General features: G+C 40.3%; 1 protein-coding gene across 1 annotated transcript; it reads right to left on the minus strand.

Moving 5' to 3' along the window:
• Positions 1-1,191: 1,191 nt before the first annotated feature.
• Positions 1,192-23,576, minus strand: LOC112561494. Its single transcript, XM_025234029.1, has 23 exons — positions 23,165-23,576; positions 21,962-21,991; positions 19,976-20,149; positions 19,712-19,860; positions 19,056-19,148; positions 18,000-18,066; positions 17,173-17,327; positions 16,582-16,867; positions 15,314-15,343; positions 14,663-14,836; positions 14,223-14,371; positions 13,909-14,001; positions 13,421-13,487; positions 12,724-12,878; positions 12,215-12,454; positions 8,634-8,814; positions 5,841-5,879; positions 5,506-5,679; positions 5,241-5,386; positions 4,304-4,396; positions 3,686-3,752; positions 3,264-3,421; positions 1,192-3,121 (listed from the first exon to the last, which is right to left on the minus strand). Exons 1-23 carry the CDS (start codon positions 23,223-23,225, stop codon positions 2,933-2,935), a joined length of 2,970 nt encoding a protein of 989 aa, XP_025089814.1. The 5' UTR covers positions 23,226-23,576; the 3' UTR covers positions 1,192-2,932.

Below are 23,576 nucleotides of genomic sequence, written 5' to 3' on the forward strand. Positions count from 1 at the left end.
AGCAAACTTGGTTGACAAGTTTCCTTAAGACGGAATTTTTAAAAACTAAATACAATCAATCGTACCTCAACTCATTCATTCCACGCGCCATTCACTTGATAAACTCTACTGGCCATCATCTTGTACTAGCCTGAGGTCACCTGGGGTCATCCACTGTATCTGCTGTTTTTAGAACTCTGTGTGTGTGGGTGGAAGAGAGAATATGTATGAGACAGACACTATTTCAACATGTACATTTCCATTATATCTTTCATATCATGTATATATTATTGCTAGTACGAGCACTATCTTGATTGTCCCTGAGGATCCATAAAGTTTGATTGTATTATATTGTATTGTTTGCCGGCTCTGTAGTGGAGAGTTCTGAGTTCAAACAAGCTCCAACATGCTCTTTTAACCAGCCCCTACCCCTTGTTTAAATCCAAATGTCACCTACTACACTTTTATGAGGTGTCTGCTCTGTGTGTTTACTTGGCTCAGTGGCAGGTCCATGTCCTCTGGAGTAGACCCTGGATGTCCGCTTTGTGTGAGTGCGCTTTTGTGCTAAATATGATAACCACCCGACTTTGAGGTATCATTGGCATGGGTCGCGGCTTGAGCTCTCAGCACAATGTAAGAGGCTTTGTAAGGTCGGGGAGTATCCATCAGTGAGTAGTAGGTCTCGGCTGGTGTTATTGTTATTGAAATAGTTTCTTTGCCGAAACGGTCGTTCCCTGAAGTCCATCGTACCTCGTGTCAGGACCAAACTATTGACTCTGTCCTTTTGCAGTCTGTGTACAGTGTCCGTGGGCGACCAAGTGTCCAGGTGGGCCTTCTGGCAGATATGTTTTGTATGTTATGGTGACTGCAATGTATGGGTCATGTCCACTCATTGTGGGAAATGTCAGTGTATGTGATCAAAAGGAGCGTGGAAGAAAGAGCAAGCGAGAAGGAGGGGTAGTGTGTCTGTGGAGGAGATTTAAGGGGGTGTACAAGTGCAAGCAGTGCAAGTATGGGTGTGAGCATGATCGGGATTTGTCCAATAATTGTTGATCATCATCAATCAAATTCCAAGTGTATTATCACTTGGCAAATAAATGAATAACCAATTCCTCTCCTGTCGTATCGTTCTGTCTTGTCATTGGTTTTGATGTTTTTCAGTCGTGTTTACCATTGAAAAAAATAAAAAATAAAAAAGCAAAAACCAGGCTCTAGTCATCTTTTTTCCTTTTATTCCACACGAGTATCGTACCTTATTATCATATTTACTGTTTTTTTATATAAAGTTCATTGAACTCAGTAGCATGTGAGAATATTCACAATATAAATGCTTTTTATCATAACTAACGAACTAACTGTACACATACCAACAGTTTAACTGTTATATGGAATTCCGCTGTCTTCTTTTCTGAGGTAAATAAGTGTTTACTTACAACACACACACAAAGAATGCATATAGCTGAGTATCACCAGGGACTGTAGATTTTCAGTATCTTTCGTCACAATATTAGTTGCACTGAATTCACTAGGCATGGTTAGGTTCTGCATATCCTTCCTGTACACAACGTGGAGAAAAGAAAATATTACGGAAACATTGTGACTAAAGAAAATGTAGCATCTCACAACAGGGTGGTCATATATGACAAAAATAGTAAGAAAACCAGTTTGACATGAAACCAAAAACAAAAAACTGAATTCAGGAGGAATGGAAAAATTCTCTGGTGATTTCAAAGCTGCGCGAAGACGAACAGATCACAGGACAGTAACATTCCACTGACGACGTCAAACAGTAACATTCCACTGACGTCAAATAGTAATATTCTACTGATCTCAAACAGTAACATTCCACTGACGTTCTACTGATGTCAAACAGTAAAATTCCACTGATGTCAAACAGTAATATTCTAGAGACGTCAAACAGTAACATTCCACTGACGTCAAACAATAACATTCCACTGACGTCAAATAGTCAATCGATATGAAGAGGTCAAAGATCTCATAGCAAGTCTCATGTCCTGACGTCATCTTCATACGCCGTAGGTGGGTTTCAGCAGTGACCTTATATTTTTTCAGCTTTTGGCTTCTTTGGGGAGTAAACCTTCGATGTGCCGTGAAGTCCCAATGCATTGGTAAATACATAGACTCAGCTTACCATGGTTACCAAAGTTCTAATGTCCAACCAGAAGCATGAATTTCCTGGAACTTTCTCTCTCTCCCTCTCACACACACACACACACAAGAAATCAAACACGAGGACACAGCTTTATCAAAATTTGATTACCTTCGACCTGTTAAAAAGGGGTTTTAGTCAGAAAGGCTGAATGTAGGTATAACCATCCAACCCAAAATGCGTCAAAAAAGGTCCAACTCCAGGATAACATGCATAAACACAAGAGTAAAAAATGGACCTGGATATGCATTGTATTTTAAAAAAGATACTGGTTTTGTCCTTGTCGGTTAGTAAAGGGTATTGTATCGTGTTGTATTCCTGTCGTCACAGCAGCCACATGCTCAAGAAAACAGAAATGAAAACAAAAAGAAACATAAAATGACGAATGTGTTGCAATCCAATAGCCCGCCCTATCAACGGCTGCAAATTCTTTAAATTAAGGAAATAATAATAATAATAAAAAAAATACAAAAGCAACAGAAACACGAGAGCTCTTGTATCTAACAATAACCAACCATAGGAAAATATATTTTTTCACGACAGTCGCCATACGGACTCGCTGACTCGTTCTAATCAAAATTTGTGACACTTCCACCTACTTAGCCCTCTTTACCTTGGGTCCTGTCTATTTACTCTTGTTTAATTTATTATTGCTGTTGATGCAGGAACACAAACAGCAGGTGTACAAGGAGGATTAGTCCAGTACAGCAGGCTAGATGGCAGGAAGATCTTGGGGTGGGGATGGCAGCAATGGCGGCTGGTGGTACACCTGTGGTTTCCGCGTTAGTCATCTGCCTCCATAGAGGATAGCTGCTCACCTCTGGTATCCTCGTCGCTCTCTTCGTCTTCTGCGACTCGCAGGAAGCTGGCCATGACCCGACGACCGTTTGTAGGCTGGACGGGACGGCAGTTGTTCTTCAGGGGGTGTGGATGGTTATGTTCGCCTGCAGTCAGTTTACGGAATTCCGCGATCTGACATCAGAAAAAAGCAGTCAGGGATTATCACCAACACACCCACACCCACACACGCACACCCACACACACCCACACACATACACTATATTGTCTTCACCTCTTTTTCTTTATGGCTCATATTTTTCATGTTTTATCTCACCTGTTCCTCCGACACCTTAATGGTTTGCCGAAAAACTGTCCAGACGACAACCTCCGAGCAAGGAGGTGTGGTGAGACTGCCCAGGTACCTGTAGTATTTGCTTGTGTCCGTTGGTAGTACCGCAGTTAGATTGAAGGCATCTATAGTCACAGGGACATCTGCAATAAAAATAGCATTTTTCAGACACAACCATAATAATAACATAACTAAATTTTGGGAAGCGGGTGACAAATTACTATAATATAGCAACACCATCAACAATGATGATAATAAGAACAGTGGCAGCAGTTTGGGGTAGGTGACCATGAATCTACATTGGTAAGAAGTAATAATCATGAAGTTAATATTTTTTTGTCCAATCAGAACCAGATAATATTTTAGTATCGCTACAATTAGCATTAAATGTTATTCTAAGGACTTACTTTCCTCGTGTATTTCTGGCAGCATTGAGACTAATTTGTCAAAAGTTTCATGTTCCTCTTCTTCTACCTGTACAAAATACAAACAAAAATAATGGCGTGAGAAATAATAACGAAAGTCATTAAAATAGTCAGGGTAGCAACTGTAATTGAAGAAATCTTTAGATGAAAAATAGAAACAAAATTTAAGAAAAATCAAGAGCCTGTGCTACAGGGAGAGGAAGAAATAAAAATGTCCATAGCGACACAGCAAGGCAAAGGATGGTAGAATGAATGGATGATGATGATTCATCTTCGTGCAGACGCCAACCTGGTGGTTTACTTTTTTTGATAGATGATTGACATCTGAATGGTTAGAATCAGAATGGCATGCTTAAATTCAGCTGACCACGAACTGACCATTAGAAGCTTGGAAGAAGGGGCGAGAGAAGGTCAAGAGATCTGACGAAATTCAATAACTGACCGTTGAAGCTCGACAACTCCAAAACCATCAGTAACTTCTCGAAGTAATGAAGCAAGTATATATTAAACTACAAACACAGCAAGAATCTCACTGACGTGATCAAACTAAGGTAAACAAAAGAGTTTTATTCACACTAAGTAGCATCACCGTACACGTACCTCCAAAAAGACACCAAACGCTGCCAGGCCATCCCAGTAGTTCTGAGCGTTCGTCAAGTTGCCGTATGCAACCTTGTAGCTCACAATATGAAGCTTAAACGAACGAACGAACGAACGAACGAACGAACGAACAAACAAACAAACAAACAAACAAACAAACAAACAAACAAACAAACAAACAAACAAACAAACAAACAAAAAAAAAACAACATTTGTTTGAAAGAACCAGAAACCAATGTGAAACAAATGTGCTCGAGTTCTACAGGTTTCTATAACCAAGTGCTCAGAAAAACATTCTTGATAATATTTATCTTGGAGTGTGTCAACAAGTGCTGGTCTTATGTGATGACTGTCAGTTTTATCAGGACAGAAATGTTCACAGAGCACACATGACTTTCTTCCTGCACTGATTAAAAATATAGAAGCTGTCTCTCTTTTTTTCTCACTCTCACGTGCACGAAAGAAAACACACACATGCACGGACACCAACACACGACAAACACACAAAGAGGGAGAAAGAGTGAGAAAGGCGAAAGAGAAATAAAGAGGGAATGGATGAGAATGTCATTTCGTTGACTTCTGAATAAACTTTGTGCTTCGATCCCTGAGACTGATTTTTTTAATGATGTGGGGACAGCTTAGAGCATTGTATGATGCATCATGGGAAGCATTTGTCAAATGTAGCTGCGTAAGTCCATCAGTGGAGGAATATACTCGTTCTCTGATTGTCTGTCTGTCTGTCTGGCTGTTTCCGTTAACAAAAAGTGTCGCTGGATGAATTTAATTTCATTTCCACGTGTGAGATCGCGAATATAAAGAAGGCTGTCGTGACTTTAAAACAAACAATTCTGTGATGGTGGGGAGGCGGGGAATCAAGATGGCATCCAGTCCCGTCAAAAACCTTTTCAAACTACTTCATTCAGTCGTCAGATGGTACCTCCATGGGGTAGTGCCTTTCGTTGATCACGTGCTCGGAGCCATCTGAGCTGTTCTCACCCCAGTGGAAGTGAAACTGAGCCACCTGGTACAGGCCGTTCAGACCGCCACCCGTCACGGTCATGACCCCATTGACAGTGACAACCCCTGCAAATAAGGTGTGTAGTCCATGTCATCAAAAGAAATTAATAAAGAAATTCCATCATCATTATCATCACTACAGTGGTTGCTTTGTATTTGTTGTTGTTATTACACTGTTATCATACCTGTATGCCCGTTGTTGTTGAGGGTCCATTTAATACTGGAGTCGCCGTTATCGAAGTTTGTGAACTGAAAGCCTTTGAGGGAGCTGTTGTAGATGACATCCTCGGTCTCGATGTCGATGGGAGACTGACGGGCACCGCTGCATTTAGTATAATAGTCTGCCCAGTGTGGAGGGTCTGAACAACAGGAGAGAAGTCAGAGAGAAGGGTCTTTCGGGTGTGAATTCTCCTCTCGCCTTCAAAACATCGAGTGCGCTACACACACCCACCTTTTTCACAATGATTATACTTTAATTCACTTTGTAGTCACGAAAACAATGAAACAACATGTGGCTCACCTATTTCTCCGCTGTAATCCCAGTGGACAGCTGAGACAACTGAGAAAAAAACATAAGACAGTGGCGATAACTCTCAAGACGACATACTAAATAAGTAAGTCATTCGTCGTCTCTAGACTAAGATTACACGAGCTAAAGTTTGGTCACGAAGACATTTGTTTGTGGTCACATGACCAGAGCCCTGGACAGAAAAAGAGTCGGTGGCCCCCTTTGCCCGCCAATGTCAATAAAAACAATCATAACAGAAGAAAGTTGTAATACTACATATAGGTCACTGCTCCGACTCCGACTGCAGCAACATCAGTAAATACAGTGCAATCATTTGACAGGTCCACAGTTTGCACGTGTCTCAGGCCGCCCCTGATCAGACCATCATTATTTTCAGATTGCTCCAGAGTGTTCCGGGTCAACGAGTAGTACGCATGCGCCATTTGTGATTATATAACAAAGCTGATTGCATGGCTGGGAGTCTTCTCTGTTAGTCGACAGCATCCTTAATCACCATTCAGATGTTCTTAGGATGCAGTCAGCGAACATTAGCCTTGTCTTACTGAAGCCTTGCTGGTCCACTGTCTTCAGAAGACGGCATGTCATCGTCACAGACATCAAACTCGTCTCTGATTTCGCGCTTCACAAGAGAATTTTTTTCAACATAAACTGCCTTTTAGCCTCTGTAATTTACAGTCTATAGGTCAGATACACAAGACGTGTGAAGGTAGGCATGTGAGGCTAGATGGATGGTTTACAGGCAGGTTTATAGCAACACCTGGACTTCGAGCATGGCGCAGCCTCGGATTACTTTTTCTGTCTAAAATTTTCTTTCTTTCTTTCCTTCCTTCGTTCTCTACCATTTTATTCACAGTTAAGATTTTCGGGACGTATTAATGTCACGAGACTTTCATTCCTATTTCTCTAGCGTATTGTAATTTTCTTGCTATGATTTCCGATGGATGGATACATCTGACAATTTTTTGCAAAAGGTTTCCTTTTTTTTTTAGTTGTTTTTAAACAGATAGATCGACAAACGTGACACTAGTCTTATAAATTTTTAAAAATAAAACAAATGAAATCACTTTTTAAACTGTCGATACAGAAGTAGCTGTGAAAAAGATTCAAACAACAAGAGCAGGGCATGGACCTTTGACCCTGGCAAAAGGAAAGTTACTGGGGATGTAAATGAGCTTCCTTAAGTGCCAGTCCCAGCTCACATCGATTATAGATTCGTACATTGTTGTCTTCCCCACTTCGTGCCAACCTACCTGTCTGACCTACCTGTGTGACCTAGTTATGTCTGACCACCTGTCGATCTGCTGGTGTCCTCCTCTCTGTGCAACACATCAGACGAAAGTCACGCCGCCTTCTCATGCCCAGTGTTTGGAATTCTCTGCAGCTTCCTCTTTAAACTATACCTTTGGAACCTTCAAATTCCTTTTTAAAAAATATATTTCATAATCAAGCGAGCTCTTACGCTCAGTTCTTCATCTTCATCCATGCACTTAGTTCGTGTTTTTGTCAGCGTGTTATTTGCTTGCCTATTCTCATATTTCTTGTCTGGTCAACTGTTTGTTTGTTTGCGAGTGATTGTTGTCACTGACTCGCGAGTTCTTATACAGCAATGCAAGACCAAGCTTAAAAAGAATTCCCAAGAAGTCATAATCTTTGTTGTCCAGAATTATCAGATGTTGTGCCACGTGCTGCCAGTAGTTATGGAGTCAGAGAAGAAAAACGATGAAATGAATAAACAAATTATCTGACGTCAACAAAGATGCAAAAACTCTAAACTAATCGTTGAAAATTTATAATTTGTTGACTGTTACTTTTTTATTTACTTCTTGCTTTATGTGGAGCGGGGTAGGACCGCGGTGCTACACACCCAGCACCACCCTGGAGGGAATTCCCACCCACGGGACAATGCTTGAATTTTTCAAATGCGGTCCAGGAGGTGGGCTGCGTGTTGGAGATGGTAGAGTTCTATAAAATCAAGAGGCAAAGGTTGGGAGGTTTACCAAGAATAAAATCTTAATGCCCGAGCCCACTTCACATATCGTGACAGACATAAAACACACTGCAAATACTGGGAAGTGCAGGGTAGCCATGACACGGCAGTCTTACTCTGTAATACCCGCTCTTGAAACCCCGCAGACAGGGTGTTGATACCTGTGCAGGTGTGTGCTTCTCTCTCTCTCTGTTTGTTTTAGAGAATGTTAGCGCATGCATGAGTGTTTAGTTAGCAGTCACTTCAAGTAACATATAGGTATTATAACTCTTTGCACTCTCTCTCTATAAATATATGTTATTCTTGTCTATTTTTTGTTGTTGCTTAAAGTAGTGTATTTTTTTTTCGTTTCTTAGACATTAGTTATTAAAATTTAATAATATATTATATTGAAATGAGTTTAATATTTAAAGAAAAGTATTAATTCACGAGAACCTCATTGGGTTATATCTATATTGCCATTCCATTTAAGAATGCACAAATATACAAACTTTAGAAGATATTTTGTAAATAACCCCGAAAACTTTCTCCCAGGATGTACAGTTAGGCAATTGCACCGACAGCCTCGTTCTGGTTTCTAAATGGCGCATGGTGTGAATAGACTGCATTACTTGGACTATACCGACAGAGACTAGCAAATATTTTTGCTGACGGGAAAATTATGTATTAAAAAAAGAGAAACAAACACCGCCTCCCACACTCCAATAAAAAAATTTAAAATGTTAAAAATTAACAGGAGTAGTTTGGTTCTTCAAGAAGTTTCATTCCCAAGGAAGCATAAATGAGTTCTTCCTTACCGTCTGATGATGCCAGCACCAGGACCACCAACAGGAGCCTGCAGGAGCTGTACATGTTGAAGATCCACTCCTGTCTCCTTGATGTCTGGTGCAGACACTGCTGACTGGTCTTCACGAGAGGCTTAATGAAGGGGACGAGGAGACCAGATGGCGAGGGTGGACTCTGGCGCAGGGTGTCCCATCAAAGGGGTGGGTGGCTTGGCGCGTGGCATGACCTTTTTCTGATTTTGTGTTTCAAGTCTGGTCATTAGTGTGAACAAGAGACAGCAAACACTTACAAGAGAGGCGAGAGAACATAAAGTTTTTGTTGACACAGCGGATAAATGTGTGTGTGTATGTATATAAGTCCTGTTTGAGAACTGTGACGCTGAAGTTAATATCGCCACTGACATGCACCCGTGCGTTCGCCAACTAGTGGAGAACATGGAAAGAAACAGGTAGGAGAGGAAAAGAAAAACAGCTGGGGACGAAGAATGACAAATTGGAGGCAGATGTCTTACAGGGTAAGAAAGTAAGCGATAAACAAAATCTGGACTCGGAAACATGAGAACGAGGCAGCAGGACGACGTGTGTGAAGTAATAAAAGTTCGAAAAAAATTAGAACAAAGTAAAGGGAAGGAAGGAAAAAAAAATAAAAAGAAAAATAAACAAAAAAGACATATAGACAGAAAAAAAAACGAAACAAAGAAAACCAAAAACTCAGAGATCATAATTTAAAAAAAAAAAAAGAAAAAAAAAAGAATAAAAAAACAACAAACAAAACAAAGAAAAAAAATAATAAAAGGGTTAGGGTTAGGGTTCCAAGATGTAGACAGAATGTGTCTGTGAGTCACAAGTCCGACATAGCCTAATAACCAGTCACAGAACCAGAAAATCTCTGTTGTGACCAGCTTTAGTATCAAAAGGTTGCAAACCGTCCGACAGCAAACATCCACCGAACCCTCTAGGAGGAGCTACTCAGGCTTTGCAGTGGGAATTATTTCTTTTTCAATCATCTGATAATTTTTATAAATAAAACAAAGTGAGGTGATGGTTGTGGACAAAAACAAAAACAAAAACAAAAACAAAAACAAAAAAGCTGGAAAGAGTTGGCGGCAGAAAGCAAGACAACATCGGGTCAGCTGACCAGTCTTTCCATGTCCTATCTTCATACACTTGATTTTATGTTTACAGTCTTGTACTTTTCAACAATCATCTATTGAAGGATGGAGATGTTGTTTTGGCAAATAACTGCTGATTGTGACACTACTTTCATGCCAGCGCCATCTATCTCAAATCATCACCCTTTACTTCACTGTCATCCTTTCTCTTGGATCCTGTTTCTACTTTATTGTACATCCTAAGTAATCCAGTACAACCACCGACACCCTACTTTCAAGACTGTAGCTCACCTGTCAGCCGGTGTTGAAACAGGTGAGATACGAATCTGAAGATGTACCCGGGATGTGCTCACCGTATTTACGCACTCATGCCTTTGATTTATTGTTGTTGTCATGCGCAGGGGCCTGATCCAGGAGATGGGTATGAACTGAGCCCTTGTTTTGACAGTTTTGTTTCCCTGCTGGTTGACATTGTTTCATTTGGTTGATGTCATGCTATTTAGGTTTATTGTTATCTCTCACCACTGGGATTTTCTTGTTGGTGTTTATATTCTAATTATTTACAACTTAGCTGATTGATGAAGTTGACTGAGGGTTATGTCGCAATAGAGAAGAAGGTGATGAAGGGAAGAAGTCAGTGTGCTTGGATTACACACCCTTGTCCGACTGACACCAGGGTGTCATCTAGAGACACCTACGTGTTACTCAAGAGGTAATTTGAACCCAGGACATTGCGGTCATCGTCCCTGTCATCACCCAGTCACGAACTGTTTACCTGGAGTACCTCAGAGTTATACACACACATAGGTCTGAAACTGGCTGGTCGATTGGTTTAGTAACAAAATGGACAAGAGAACATGGACAAGAGAACACTCACAAACACACACAATATCCCTGAAAAAAAGCATATCACCATGAAAAATACGAAAAATGTCTTTAATCACAAGATTGCTTCTGTTGAATCCGTTACATGATTATATCTTTTGCACACAACGTGCTGGATTGTCCACTGAAATATTTTAACTGGAAAGAAGGTTACACTTAAAAAAAAGGAGAACACATTAATGTCGAAAAAGAAACTGAAAGCAGCAATAACAATAAAGGAGATAGCGGTAATTTTATTTTTTTGGATTTCAAAGACAACAACAAAGCAGGCAGACAAAAGTTTTTCTAATGGACATGGCGAGAAACACATTGCTGTTGTCAAGGGTCGCACATGAAGAGGTCATAGGTCCAACTGTAAGGTTCAAGTCAAGACCTCGTCTTCATAGTACCACAAGGATTCATATTCCGTCTTTTTTTAATTGACTTCGTTTGACACAGCAATCAAATAATTAATTAATAAAGCCCAAATCCTACACAAAAACAAGGTGCAAAGCTTTCTACAAAGAAGAGAGATTAAAAATACATTTAGCCAAAGCAATTCCGTTCACCAGTTGACATTAAAATACAAAATACTCCCACAGACCACACGGCAGTGGGTTCAAGTCCGTGTAAGACAATAATTTTCCGGGCTGACATTCTGAGATAGGATGACAAGAAGCAGAGGTGTTCACCCTGCAGACCTTATGCTGTCGTCCAACCATGATGGACACGCTCCCACCCCGTTTAATCCTCTATTTCCTGTCGGAAAAATTTCGAGCATGTGTGTATAAACACCAGTAACATGACCAGACCCACCACAAGGAGGCGATGGGTTGAAGATATTAATTCAGATGCCCTTCCATGACAGAAGGAGGACGGGTAGGGAGGTGGGGCGCCGTCTAATTGTCCCCTAAAGGCCAGAGGGAGGTGAAAGAATGCTTAGATCAGCCCGGCAGGTGAGAGTTACAGCTGTCACAGCAGACAGGTAAACATGCTCACACAGTGGAAAAAAACTATTCCAATTGCTAATGGAAAGACCCCGGCAGGCTCTGATTTAATCCGACAATAGCCATATTGGAAGTCGTAAATCTCGACTGTCTCAGTATTTTTTTGAATGACCGGCTTCTGTATGTCTGTATATTTCGATCGTTGTCAATGTTACATTTCTTTGAGCTTGTTTGAAACAGATTTTTACTCATTTTCGTCTTTGATGTCGAAACTGAAGAGTCAGGTGTCATCCTGTTCCTGTTTCATGTTGGTTGATGTGACATTACGAGTGGCAAGATGGCTGATGGAAAGTTTTGTTACAGAGCGGGGAGGGTCTGTCCAGTAGTTTGCTAAGGAAAAGTCCGCTGGTTTCTGAGGTGAAGATGGAGTCAAAAAGTTCATAGTACCTCCTGTCAAATACAGTGTCTTCCAAAGAGCTTTACACAGCTTTTCGTGACCATTTCCAAACATTAAACCAAATAATTAAGAAGTATTGCATAAACTTACTCATTTGGGTTGCGAGAGGACAGGCAACATTTGTGTCCTGAAACATCATTACAAAAATGTCCTTTGCCAGTTCTGTTTATTTAGCTTAGCCTTAGTCTTTTTTATTACTTTGGTTTGTTGTTACAGACACAGAAACACAAACAATAACTGTGAGAAGACGATAAGGACAGTACTGAAGGCTGGTCGGTAGGAAGACCCGGATGGCTTTTTAGAGGTCACGGATGGTTGTAGAGTCGTCGTGTCGCTGAGGTCGAAGCTGACCATGACCTGACGACCGTATAGAGGCTGGACAGGCCGGAAGTTGTCCTCCAATTGAATTTCGTTCGCGGATTCGTGTACAATCAGTTCACGGAATGCCGCGATCTGAAAAGTAACAATCAGAACCTGGGATTATCACCAGCACGCATAAGCATACTAGTATATATTGTATATATATATATGTATCACACACACTTAATTCTACTGACTGGTAGTACTTCACTCCAGTCCCTACTCTCGCGCTATCGAAGACGCATTCCGCGCGAATCTCACTTGACCATCCTCGACCTTGTCCTTCCGGGACTTCTCCTGTCCACTCTTCTTGCAGTACATGTGGTCACCAGCAAGTCCGGACAATGAGATCCGGGTCTTACCTGCGCTTCCGACACCTTGATGGTTTCTTGAAACACCGTCCAGACGACAATCTCCGAGCAACCAGGTGTGGTGAGACTTCCCAGGTATCTGTAGTACTTGCTCGTGTCAGTTGGAATTAGACCCCTGAGACTGAAGACTTCGAAGACAACGTCACCTTAAAAAAATAATAAAAAACAAGAAGAAAAAGTTTGAGCAGAAGACCCAAAAATATGAAAGCAAGAAACAAGTATATAAAGCTCCAGAGAAGTATCAGATGTATTAATAATAGAGGTAAAAGATGAAGGAAAATATTAAATATATGTGGATGTAATAGAAGATCAGTAAAACGAGAAGCAGCAGCTCCTTTCTTCTCCGCATGTGGAAAGGGGAGGCTCATAACTCCCTATTTTCAAGTAAGAGACCAGTCAAAAAGTCAGCACTCCCTTTGACCTCTCTAAACCTGAGATATTCCTAGTGTTGTTGTTGTTTTTAAATCTCAATTTTACTCCTTACACTTGTGTTTTGAGAAATATCTCATTTTATATTTAATTACACAGTAGAGGGGATGCCAATAAAGAAAATGTAAGTCACCAAAAAAGACAACAACTTTTAATTTGATACCTCAGCTTTAGATAAGTCAAACAAGTTTGAACTTGATGTATTGCTCATCCCCCACCACCCCAACAAAAATGTTGTTATTGTTGGTTTGTTTCTTACTTTCGTTATGTACGCGTGGTAGTGCGCTGACCAGCTTGTCAAAGACGGGATGATCCGTGTTGGAAATCTGGTGGGGAAAAAATATTCCACTAGTAGTCCTTATAATAAAATATTTTCTTCAAAATATCATTGTTAGAACCTTGTACAAGAAACCTCCATCAAATGAAGTCGTGAAACAACGCAAAACAAAACAAAACATCACAAAAAAACAAACAAAAAACCAAACAGAACAAAAAAAAAAAACAAACAAAAAACAAAACAAACAAACAAACAAACAAAAAAACAACAAAAAAAAACCAACAACCCACGCTCACAAACACCATCATTATCTCAAAACCAAGAGTTCATTTTGTTCTCGGTTAGTGTAATTATATGTCGACCATACTGGCTGCACATCAGGAATGTCACTCAGTTCATGTAATGACCACGATGGGTCAAACACAAAGAATGCTGTCTAATATCCAGGTAGTCTGTTCACATGAACCTACCTCCAAGAAAAAGCCGAGCACTGCCAGGCCGTCCCCATAGCTATAAGCATTCGTCAAGTTACCATAGGCAACCTTGAAGGTGACAATATGGAGCTGCAACAAATGGACAACAAGTCAGACTTGTGTGCTGATACTGTGGTGTGGAAGTGGGAAATGATGAGTGTCTGAGAGTAGTGGCTGTCAACTGATTTCTAGAACGTTTTTTTTATCATCCGAACCCTTTGAAACTAAGTCCTCGTTGGGGCGGAAGTAGGGTGGAAGTGAGGTGGAAGTGAGGTGGATGTGGGGTAGATGTGGGGTGGAGATGAAGTTACCTCCATGGGGTAGTGCTTTTCGTTGACCTCGTGCTCGGAGCCCCGTGAGCTGTTGCTACCCCAGTGGAAATGAAATTGAGCCACCTGGTAAGGGCCGTCCAGACCACCACCCGTCACATTCATTTTCCCACTGATGACGTTGACAACAACTGTAATGAGAAGGTGTGTATCCAGGTCAACAAACAAAACACCTGACATCCCAGTGAAGTAGAAAACGCAGTAACTGATGGTTCAAGAACAATCCCCACAATTGTGGAATATTGTTTGGTACCTGCCAGGTGAGGTTTGAATTTATAACATCGCAATTCATCCAGGGTTCTGACAACTAATGTTTTAAGGATGTAAAAATATAAACCGTTTTGTATTCTCTTCTTTTCAGATTATTCCATGTATATACAGTATGTATAAATGACGTTGTTCTCATCAGGGTGTTATCATACCTGTATGCCCGTTGTTGATGAGGTGCCATTGCAGACTGGAGTCGCTGCCATCGAAGTTTGTCAGCGTGAAGTCTGTGAGGGAGCTGTTGTAGATGACACTGCTGGTGTTGATGTTGATGGGAGACTGACGGGTACCGCTGCACGTGGGGTAATACTCTGCCCAGTGTTCAGGGTCTGAATAACAATGAAACATTCAGAGGACAGAGTTCTTTGAGTGGACTTTGGTTTGTAAGCATCCACCCTGGACTCTTGTAGACATAGCGCTCAGATAGTTGATAGTGCAGGAAGGTGTTGAAACATGTTTCTCACTTGAATACTGATTTTGTTCCATCTTACTTTTTTTTCTTTCTCATACCCAGATCTCTCTCACGTGCTCGTATTCATTCATTCTCTCTCTCTCACACACACAGAGTATTTCTTAAGGTCATACGAGCACACAAACTCATTAATGGCTATATATCGAACAATAGGATAGGATCATCCTGATCCTGATCCTGATCCTCCTCCTCCTCCTCCTCATCTTCATCATCATCAACAACAACAACAACAACAACAACAATAAGAAGAGCACGTGAGCAGACAGCAGGGAGAAAGGTCAGAACAAAACCACAAACAACAGCAGTCAGGAGAAGAAGGAATCACGTGACTCACCTTCTGCGCCACTGTAGCCCCAGTGGCTACCTGTAAGAGGAGCAAAAAGAAACATAAAGCACTTTAGTGATGCTATAACTTCTGAGTCAACCGAGACTATTGTTATCATTTTCAAAAATTCTAAATTTCTCTATCCCTCTCATTTATTTATCAGACAAACAATATTACTTCAGTAGATATTATCATAGTAGATGTTTCAGATTCGTCAACCTTCTGTTTACATTCTATTTCAGATTACTCTCCCCCACTGTTCACATGAAGTCTCAGATTATTCAACTTACTGTTTACACTTTATTACAGATTAGTCTACTGTTCACAGTCGGTGTCAGTTGACCCGAGGTGTTAGGTCGTCGCCGGGTAGCGAACCGTTGAGCATGTCACGCACATTGCCACGAAGGGAGCATTGAAAGTCTTTCGGGCTTAGTGGAATTATCCTCAATGAACCCTGATTATCCCATTGAGCCAAGCCCTGGTAATTACAGAATCTACACACATAAGGGAATTTTAATATCGAGAGGATCGCGAGTATTCACCTCGTAATAAGTTCTCTCACCCGATGGTGTGCACCACCCAGCCCTCTGTCCCTGTCTTGGTAACAAATCTGGGAAACAGTTTTATACGAAACATCCCTTCGGTCGTTTCCTTGCAACGATTTCTCCTTTCTTGAGAAAAGAAGTGTTTTTCTCTGTATAAAAACCGGGTTGATTTTAACCACTCATTAGTCTTGTGTAGATGACCGCTGCTTGAGACGATGACAATAGGTCTTCAGTTTTCTTTCTTGGTCACGCTCTAGGTCACCCAAGGTTTCTAATTTTTTTATTTTTTTATATTTTACTTAGTTTTTTTTTCTTTCTCGCTTTTAGTTTATCAGCTTTTGATGAACCCCAATATTTTCATCGATTATCAGTCAAACACCAGGACTGAAAAAATAGTCTAAATTTAGTTCTAAATATAACTAAAACAAACCAAATTTAAAGCAAAAGAAAAGTGAACACAACCAAAGGAAAATAAAACCAACAGCAAAAAACGCGGAATAAAAACAAAATAATATAAAAACCAAGACAACTTAATAACACATTTTAAAAAACACCAAAGGCATAATAAATAATGAATTAGAGTTAACCAAAAATAAAAAAAAAGAAGAAACTGAGTAGACTTCACTTCTCAATGCTAATAACCTTCTCCTACTGTAAGAGAAAAAGTCGATAATTGTAAGCAAGAAGCAAGTTGATGTGTCTTGTCAGCAGAGCCCACATACAACCACTCACTTATGGTCGTCGCGGATGGTTGTAGAGTCGTCGCGGATGGTTGTAGAGTCGTCGCGGATGGTTGTAGAGTCGTCGCGGATGGTTGTAGAGTCGTCGTGGATGGTTGTAGAGTCGTCGCGGATGGTTGTAGAGTCGTCGCGGATGGTTGTAGAGTCGTCGTGTCTCTGAGGTCGAAGCTGACCATGACCTGACGACCGTATAGAGGCTGGACAGGCCGGAAGTTGTCTTCCAAATGAATTGTTTCGTTCGTGGATTCGACTACAGTCAGTTGACGGAATGCCTCGATCTGAAAAGTAACAATCAGAACCTGGTATTATCACCAGCATGCACAAGCATACTAGTATATATTGTATCTCTCTCTCACACACACACACGCACACACACACACACAATTCTACTGGCTGGTAGTACTTCACTGCCCCAACTCTCTCGCCATCCAGGGAGCATTTTGTGCGCATCTAACTCTAGCATCCATGAGCTTGTCCTTCCGGGACTTCTCCTGTCCACTCTTCTTGCAGTACACGTTGTCACCAGCAAGGCCAGACATTGAGGGCCGGTCTGGTCCTGCTGATAGGGAGATCCGGGTCTTACCTGCGCTTCCGACACCTTGATGGTTTCTTGAAACACAGTCCAGACGACAATCTCCAAGCATCCAGGTGTGGTGAGACTTCCCAGGTATCTGTAGTACTTGCTCGTGTCATTAGGAATTAGACCCCTGAGACTGAAGACATCGAAGGTGATGTCACCTGTTGATGAAAAAAATAATAAGAATAAGAATAAGAATAAGAATAAGAATAAGAATAAGAATAAGAATAAGAATAAGAATAAGAATAAGAATAAGAATAAGAATAAGAATAAGAATAAGAATAATAGGAAGAAAAAGTTTGAGCAGAAGACTCTACAAATATAGAAGCAAAAAACAAGTATATAAAGCTCCAGAGAAGAATAAGATGTAGAAATAATAGAGGTATAAGATAAAGGAAAAAATGAAGTATATGTGGTTGTAATAGAAGATCAGTAAAACGAGAAGCAACAGCTCCTTTCTTCTCCGCAATTAAAAATCTAATAATAGAATCATTTTATATGGAAAGGGGAGGTTCATAAATCCCTATATTCAAGTAAGAGACCAGTCAAAAAGTCAGAATTCCCTTTGACCTCCCTACACCTGAGATATTCCTAGTGTCGTTGTTGTTTATAAATCGCAATTTTACTCCTTACACTTGTTTATCGGCAATATCTAATTTCATATTTCATTACAGAGTAGAGGGAATGCCAGTAAAGAAAATGTAAGTCACGAAAAAATACAATAACTTTTAATTTAATACCTGAGTTTTAGATAAGGCAAACAAGTTTGAACTTAATGTACTGCTCATCCCCCACCACCTCAACAAAAATGTTATTGTTGGTTCGTTTCTTACTTCCATTCTGTAAGCGTGGTAGTGCGCTGACCAGCTTGTCAAAGACGGGATGACTCGCGTTGGAAATCTGGTGGGAAAAAATATTCCACTTATAATAAAATATTTTCTTCAAAATATCATTACTAGAACATTATGTACAAGAAACCTACATCAAGGGAAGTCGTGAAACGATGCACAAATTTTAGTTAAAAGAGAGAGCGAAAAGGATATTCAGGTGCGGATGAACGCAGTGATAAAATTCATAAACTTCCTAGCAACACTCAATGTGTTCTACACCCACCTCTACCCCTACTCCACCACCAAAAAAGTATTGAACATGTAAAGGGCAGAGACCCGGACAAAGAATAGACAAACAAATATTTATTTAAGTGAAGAACAAGCTTAATCCCGTCCATTATAAATGTCAAACTGTTTTCAACACTTCTCTTTTAAAGATAAGAACTACACGAGTGCAGTATAGATTGCAGGTAACTGTGATATGCATGAAGAGAAGGTCGTTGTTTACTTACTTCTAAGTGTCTAATGGCGACTTCCTAATTTAATAATCACTACTAAGCCCTGCATGGCCGTAGCCTCAGGTCAGGAACAAACAGGAATATTTACATTTTCAGCTGACCTACGTCACCACCTGTTTCTAATGACATGCCCATGTTTCTAGTCTATTCCTAACCCTGGGGTAACCACACCTTTACTTCAAAGATAAACCTCTCTGTAGACTAAACAGGTAAGGGGTGTGTGTATGTGATTGTGTGTGTGTGGAGGAGGAGGGATAGGTTAAACAAGTCTAACAATTGAAGAATTGACCATTAAGTCACTATAAGGTAAATTTACAAAATTCTACTGGTATCTCATGAAAACAATTATTTATATAGCGAGTTACCTTACTACAAAAAGTTAGCTGAAAACGCTTTACAAAAATACACAAAAGAAAAAACTCAACACAAAACAAAAGCAAAACAAAACAAAACAAAAACCAAACAATCAAAACAAAACAAAACAAAAATAAACACAAAGAATGTTGTCTAATGTCCAGCTAGTCTGTTCACATGAACCTACCTCAAAGAAAAAGCCGAGCACTGCCAGGCCATCCCCATGGCTCTGAGCATTCGTGAAGTTATCATAGGCAACCTTGAAGGTGACAATATGGAGCTGCAACAAATGGACAACAAGTCAGACTTGTGTGTTGATACTGTGGTGTGGAAGTGGGAAATGAGGAGTGTCTGAGAGTAGTGGCTGTCAACTGATTTCTAGAAGAGTAAAACTGCAAGAAGAGCGGTAATGTTTAGTTTCTTGTGTTTGTCTTTTGGTTTGTGTGAGAGACTGTTTGTTTCTAGAGATGTTCACTGTATTTTATTTGTAATTGACTGGAGGTGTGCGAAGATGGATCCGTGGATCGCACACAATCTGATGTTATTGCCTGTGATTAAACATATACAACCATGCATGCAAACACACACACAAACACAGAGGCTGACAGAAGGAAAAGCAGGCAGAAGATAGACACTCCTGACTTACTCCCTAACTCACTCAACCAGCACGGGAATGTTTAGAACTGCACTTTTTCTGAAGATTATCATCCAAACCCTTTGAAACTAAGTTCTCTTTGGGGCGGAAGTGGGATGGAAGTGGTGTTGAAGTGGGGTGGATGTGGGGTAGATGAGGGGTGGATGTGGGGTGGAAGTGGGGTAGATGTTGGGTGGAGATGAAGTTACCTCCATGGGGTATTGCCTTTCGTTGACCTCGTGCTCGGAGCCTCGTGAACTGTTGCTACCCCAGTGGAAGTGAAATTGAGCCACCTGGTAAGGGCCGTCCAGACCGCCACCCGTCACATTCATTTTCCCACTGATGACGTTGACAACAACTGTAATGAGAAGGTGTGTATCAAGGTCAACAAACAAAACCACCAAAGATGTTTATCCCATCATCATCATCATCATCATCATCATCATCATCATCACATTAGGTTGTTATCATACCTGTGTGCCCGTTGTTGACGAGCTTCCATTGAATGCTGGAGTCGTTGCCATCAAAATTTGTCAGGGTGAAGTCTGTGAGGGAGCTGCTGTAGATGACACTGCTGGTGTTGATGTTGATGGGAGACTGACGGGTACCGTTGCACGTGGTGTAATACTCTGCCCAGTGTTCAGGGTCTGAATAACAATGAAATTCAGAGGGCTGAGTTCTTTGAGTGGACTTTGTAAGCATCCACCCTGGACTCTTGTAGACGTAGCGCTCAAATAGTTGAAAATAGTTTCTCCCTTTAATACTGTTTTCTTTTCGATCGTTTTTCTTTCTTTTCTTTCTCAGACACAAATCTCTCTTACGTGCTCGTATTCACACACACACACACATACAATTTCTGAAGGTTATACGCACATGCACACATGTATGGTTATGTATGGAACAATAGGATAAAGTTCCATGATATAACTTAATCCACTTACTGGGTGTGTGTATAGGTGGGGAGGTCAGAAATACTGAGCTTTAACCAGCTTAGATTCCCGAAGTTAGAGGATATTGAAAACTCTGATAGTTCGTTCACTTGTAGCCCCCACCCTCCTTCTCTGTTCTCTGTTTCTTCTTTTTTTTTTTTTTTTTTTTTTTTTTTGTTTACTGGTTGCGTCACTACTTGTCTCTCGTTCTTTAGAATCACGATACCCTCAGTTCTTGTTACCCGATTCCCTTTTGCGTTTTTTATATTTGTCTTTTATTTGTTATCAGGACAGATTGTTATCCTTCAAACCTTGGTATGTCGTGCATGTTTCGTTACAACATTGGCGGCAACACGGATTGACTGAGAATCCCATACACTGGGGCCAGTTGCACATGTTTTTAAAGCTTAAAACTGTTTTAAAGAAACAAATTCAAAAACATTTTTCAGAAATCGTTCGTATACCGGTGAAATGTGCTACACAAGCGCCCGCGAAAATTTGGGTTGACGGGAGTAAATGTCTAGCTTAAAGTTGTATTTTATTTAAAATAATTTTAGTTAAACTTTCTAAAATTGTATTGTACAGTGTGTTTCTATAAAAAGTATTTAACAGATTTAATAGCAGAGGTGACGAAGGAAGGTAGGGGAAGGACAGGTTGTGTTGGCTTCCATAGTGGTCATTCTTCTACCATAGTGGTCATTCTTCTACCATAGTGGTCATTCTTCGCTAATTGCATTTATTTGGTCTGACAATCACACATACCTCCGCTGGATCGAATTTATTCTTTCCTGCCGGAGGTGAAATCTCGTAAAAGTGTTCAAAATTCGGAATGTGTTGTGCAAGTGGATAGCTGACTCTGATCGCCAGCCATGTTCCTAAGTAAGTCGTGCCAGAGCAAAACTTATTCGGAAGCAAACTTTGTGTGTACTTGTAAACTTCAATCGACCATTGGACAAAGCAGCCATTGCGCATGCTCAGACGGAAACAAACGTGACTGCTTCCTCGCATCTATACGTTGGGACTGTTTGGATATCGTGACCAGAGGTCCAGTAGAAACATGAGTTCATGAGCGGCAGGCGAGCAGGCAAGCCATAAATGAATTAATAAGACTACTAACCTAGCTAAACCAGATAATAAATGTAAAATATCTTTAAAACAAACGAAACCATACGAAAACACTTATCTACAACTAGAGCTATAAAGGAAGATAAGGTAAGGCCTCTTAATAAATAAACAAATAAAGTAAAACTATAAAAACCTTAAAAACTATAAACAAACGATAAAGAACATATACCAAGTTTAAAAAGACAAAATAATACTAAAGACAACTAAAACAAACTGAAGGTCTTTTAACAGTACAAACTAATATAGTACGTAAAACTAAATAGCAGCAGCAGCAGCAGCAACAACAACAACAGCAACAACAACAGCAACAACAACAACAAGAGCACGTGAGCAGACAGCAGGGAGAAAGGTCAGAACAAACCACAAACGCCAGTAGTCGAGAGAAAAAAGAATCACGTGACTCACCTTCTGCACCGCTGTAGCCCCAGTGGTCAGCTGCAAGAGGAGCAAAAAGTGATGCTATAACTTGTGTCAACCCACACTATACAGATTAGCCTACTGTTTCATTTTATTTCTGATTACTCGAACTGCTGTTCACATTCAGTTAACCCGAGGTGTTAGGTCGTCGCCGGGTAGCGAACCGTTGACACATGTCACGCAGGGAGCCTTGAAAGTACTTTTGGGCTTAGTGGAATTATCCTCAATGAACCCTGATTATCCCATTGAGTGTAGCTCAGGTAATTACAGGATCTACACACATAAGGGAATTTTAATATCGAGAGGATCGCGAATATTCTCATCGTAATAAGTTCTGTCACCAGATGGTGTGCACCACCCAGCCCTCTGTTCTTGTCTTGGTAACAAATCTGGTAAACATTTTTATACGAAACATGCTTTCGGTTGTTTCCTTGCAACGATTTCTCCTTTGTTGAAGAAAGAAGTGGTTTTCTCTGTATAAAAACCGGTTTGATTCTGTGTTGTGAGTAGACGGTTCTACAGAAGCTGTATGATTCATTCATTAGTCTTGTGAAGATGACCGCAGCTTGAGACGATGACAATAGGTCTTCAGTTTTCTTTCTGGGTCACACTCTAGGTCACCGAGGGTTTCTAATTTTTTTAAATTTGCTTTTCTTTAATTTTAACTTTCTTTTTTCTTTCTATCTCGCTTTTAGTTTATCAGCTTTTGATAATCCCCAATATTTTCATCAATCATCAGTCACACAACAGGACTTCAAAAATAGCCTAAATTTAGTTCTAAATATAACTAAAACAAACCAAACTTAAAACAATAAAAAAAGCAAACCGAACAAAACCTAAGCAGAAATAAAAACAGAAAAAAGCGGAATAAAAACAAAATAATATAAAAACCAGGACAACTTATTAATTACACATCTAAAAAAATACCAAAGACATAATAAATAATAAATCAGAGTTTAAAGGAAATTAATAAAAAAGAAGAAACTGACTAGACTTCACTTCTCAATACTAATAACCTTCTCCCATCACAAAAGAAACAAATAATAAAATAATTAAAAGCACGAACCAAGTCCACGTACAACCACTCACTTACGGTCAATTATCGTAAATTATCCAGTCATTAACGGGATGTGTCGATGTAATTTGGGATCTTAATGAATATTAGTATTTATCAATAAAAGGTTTTCTTACCGTTTATTTGTGATGCTCCCAGTAGCAGGAGCACACACAGGAGAGTCCAGGAGCTTTGCATGGTGGAGCTTGTCCCTGTGTTTCCTTCCCTGTCTCCTTGATGTCTGCTGCCTCCGGTGTCGCCAACCAGTTGATGAAGGTGACCTGGACAAAGCGGAAGGGGTGGACTCTTGTCTAGGTGATATATAAGTATGATTGGACCATGACAGGAGAGAGACAAGATCCTGCTGCGTCCTCGTGTCAACTGAGTCAAGTCTGGTCCCTCACCCGATATAAAAAAATAGAGAACACATACCTACATAGGAGACAAAAGGAGGCGGAGTTATTGAGCGGTTTTTTTTTCCACCAGGTGAACAGTCACATTTCAGTAAAGTAATACTTCAATTAACATCTCCGCTGATATGTTCTTGCA

The sequence above is a fragment of the Pomacea canaliculata genome, linkage group LG4 (assembly GCF_003073045.1).
Source record: "Pomacea canaliculata isolate SZHN2017 linkage group LG4, ASM307304v1, whole genome shotgun sequence".
NCBI lineage: Eukaryota > Metazoa > Mollusca > Gastropoda > Architaenioglossa > Ampullariidae > Pomacea > Pomacea canaliculata.

Coding starts and splice junctions, on each gene's coding strand:
- LOC112561494 (XM_025234029.1), bottom strand. CDS start 23,225: ATGCAAAGCTCCTGGACTCTCCTGTGTGTGCTCCTGCTACTGGGAGCA. Junction 19,861..19,975: donor CGTCAACAACGGGCACACAG/GTATGATAACAA, acceptor TTCTCATTACAG/TTGTTGTCAACGTCATCAGT. Junction 3,753..4,303: donor CGTTTGGTGTCTTTTTGGAG/GTACGTGTACGG, acceptor TATTTTGTACAG/GTAGAAGAAGAGGAACATGA.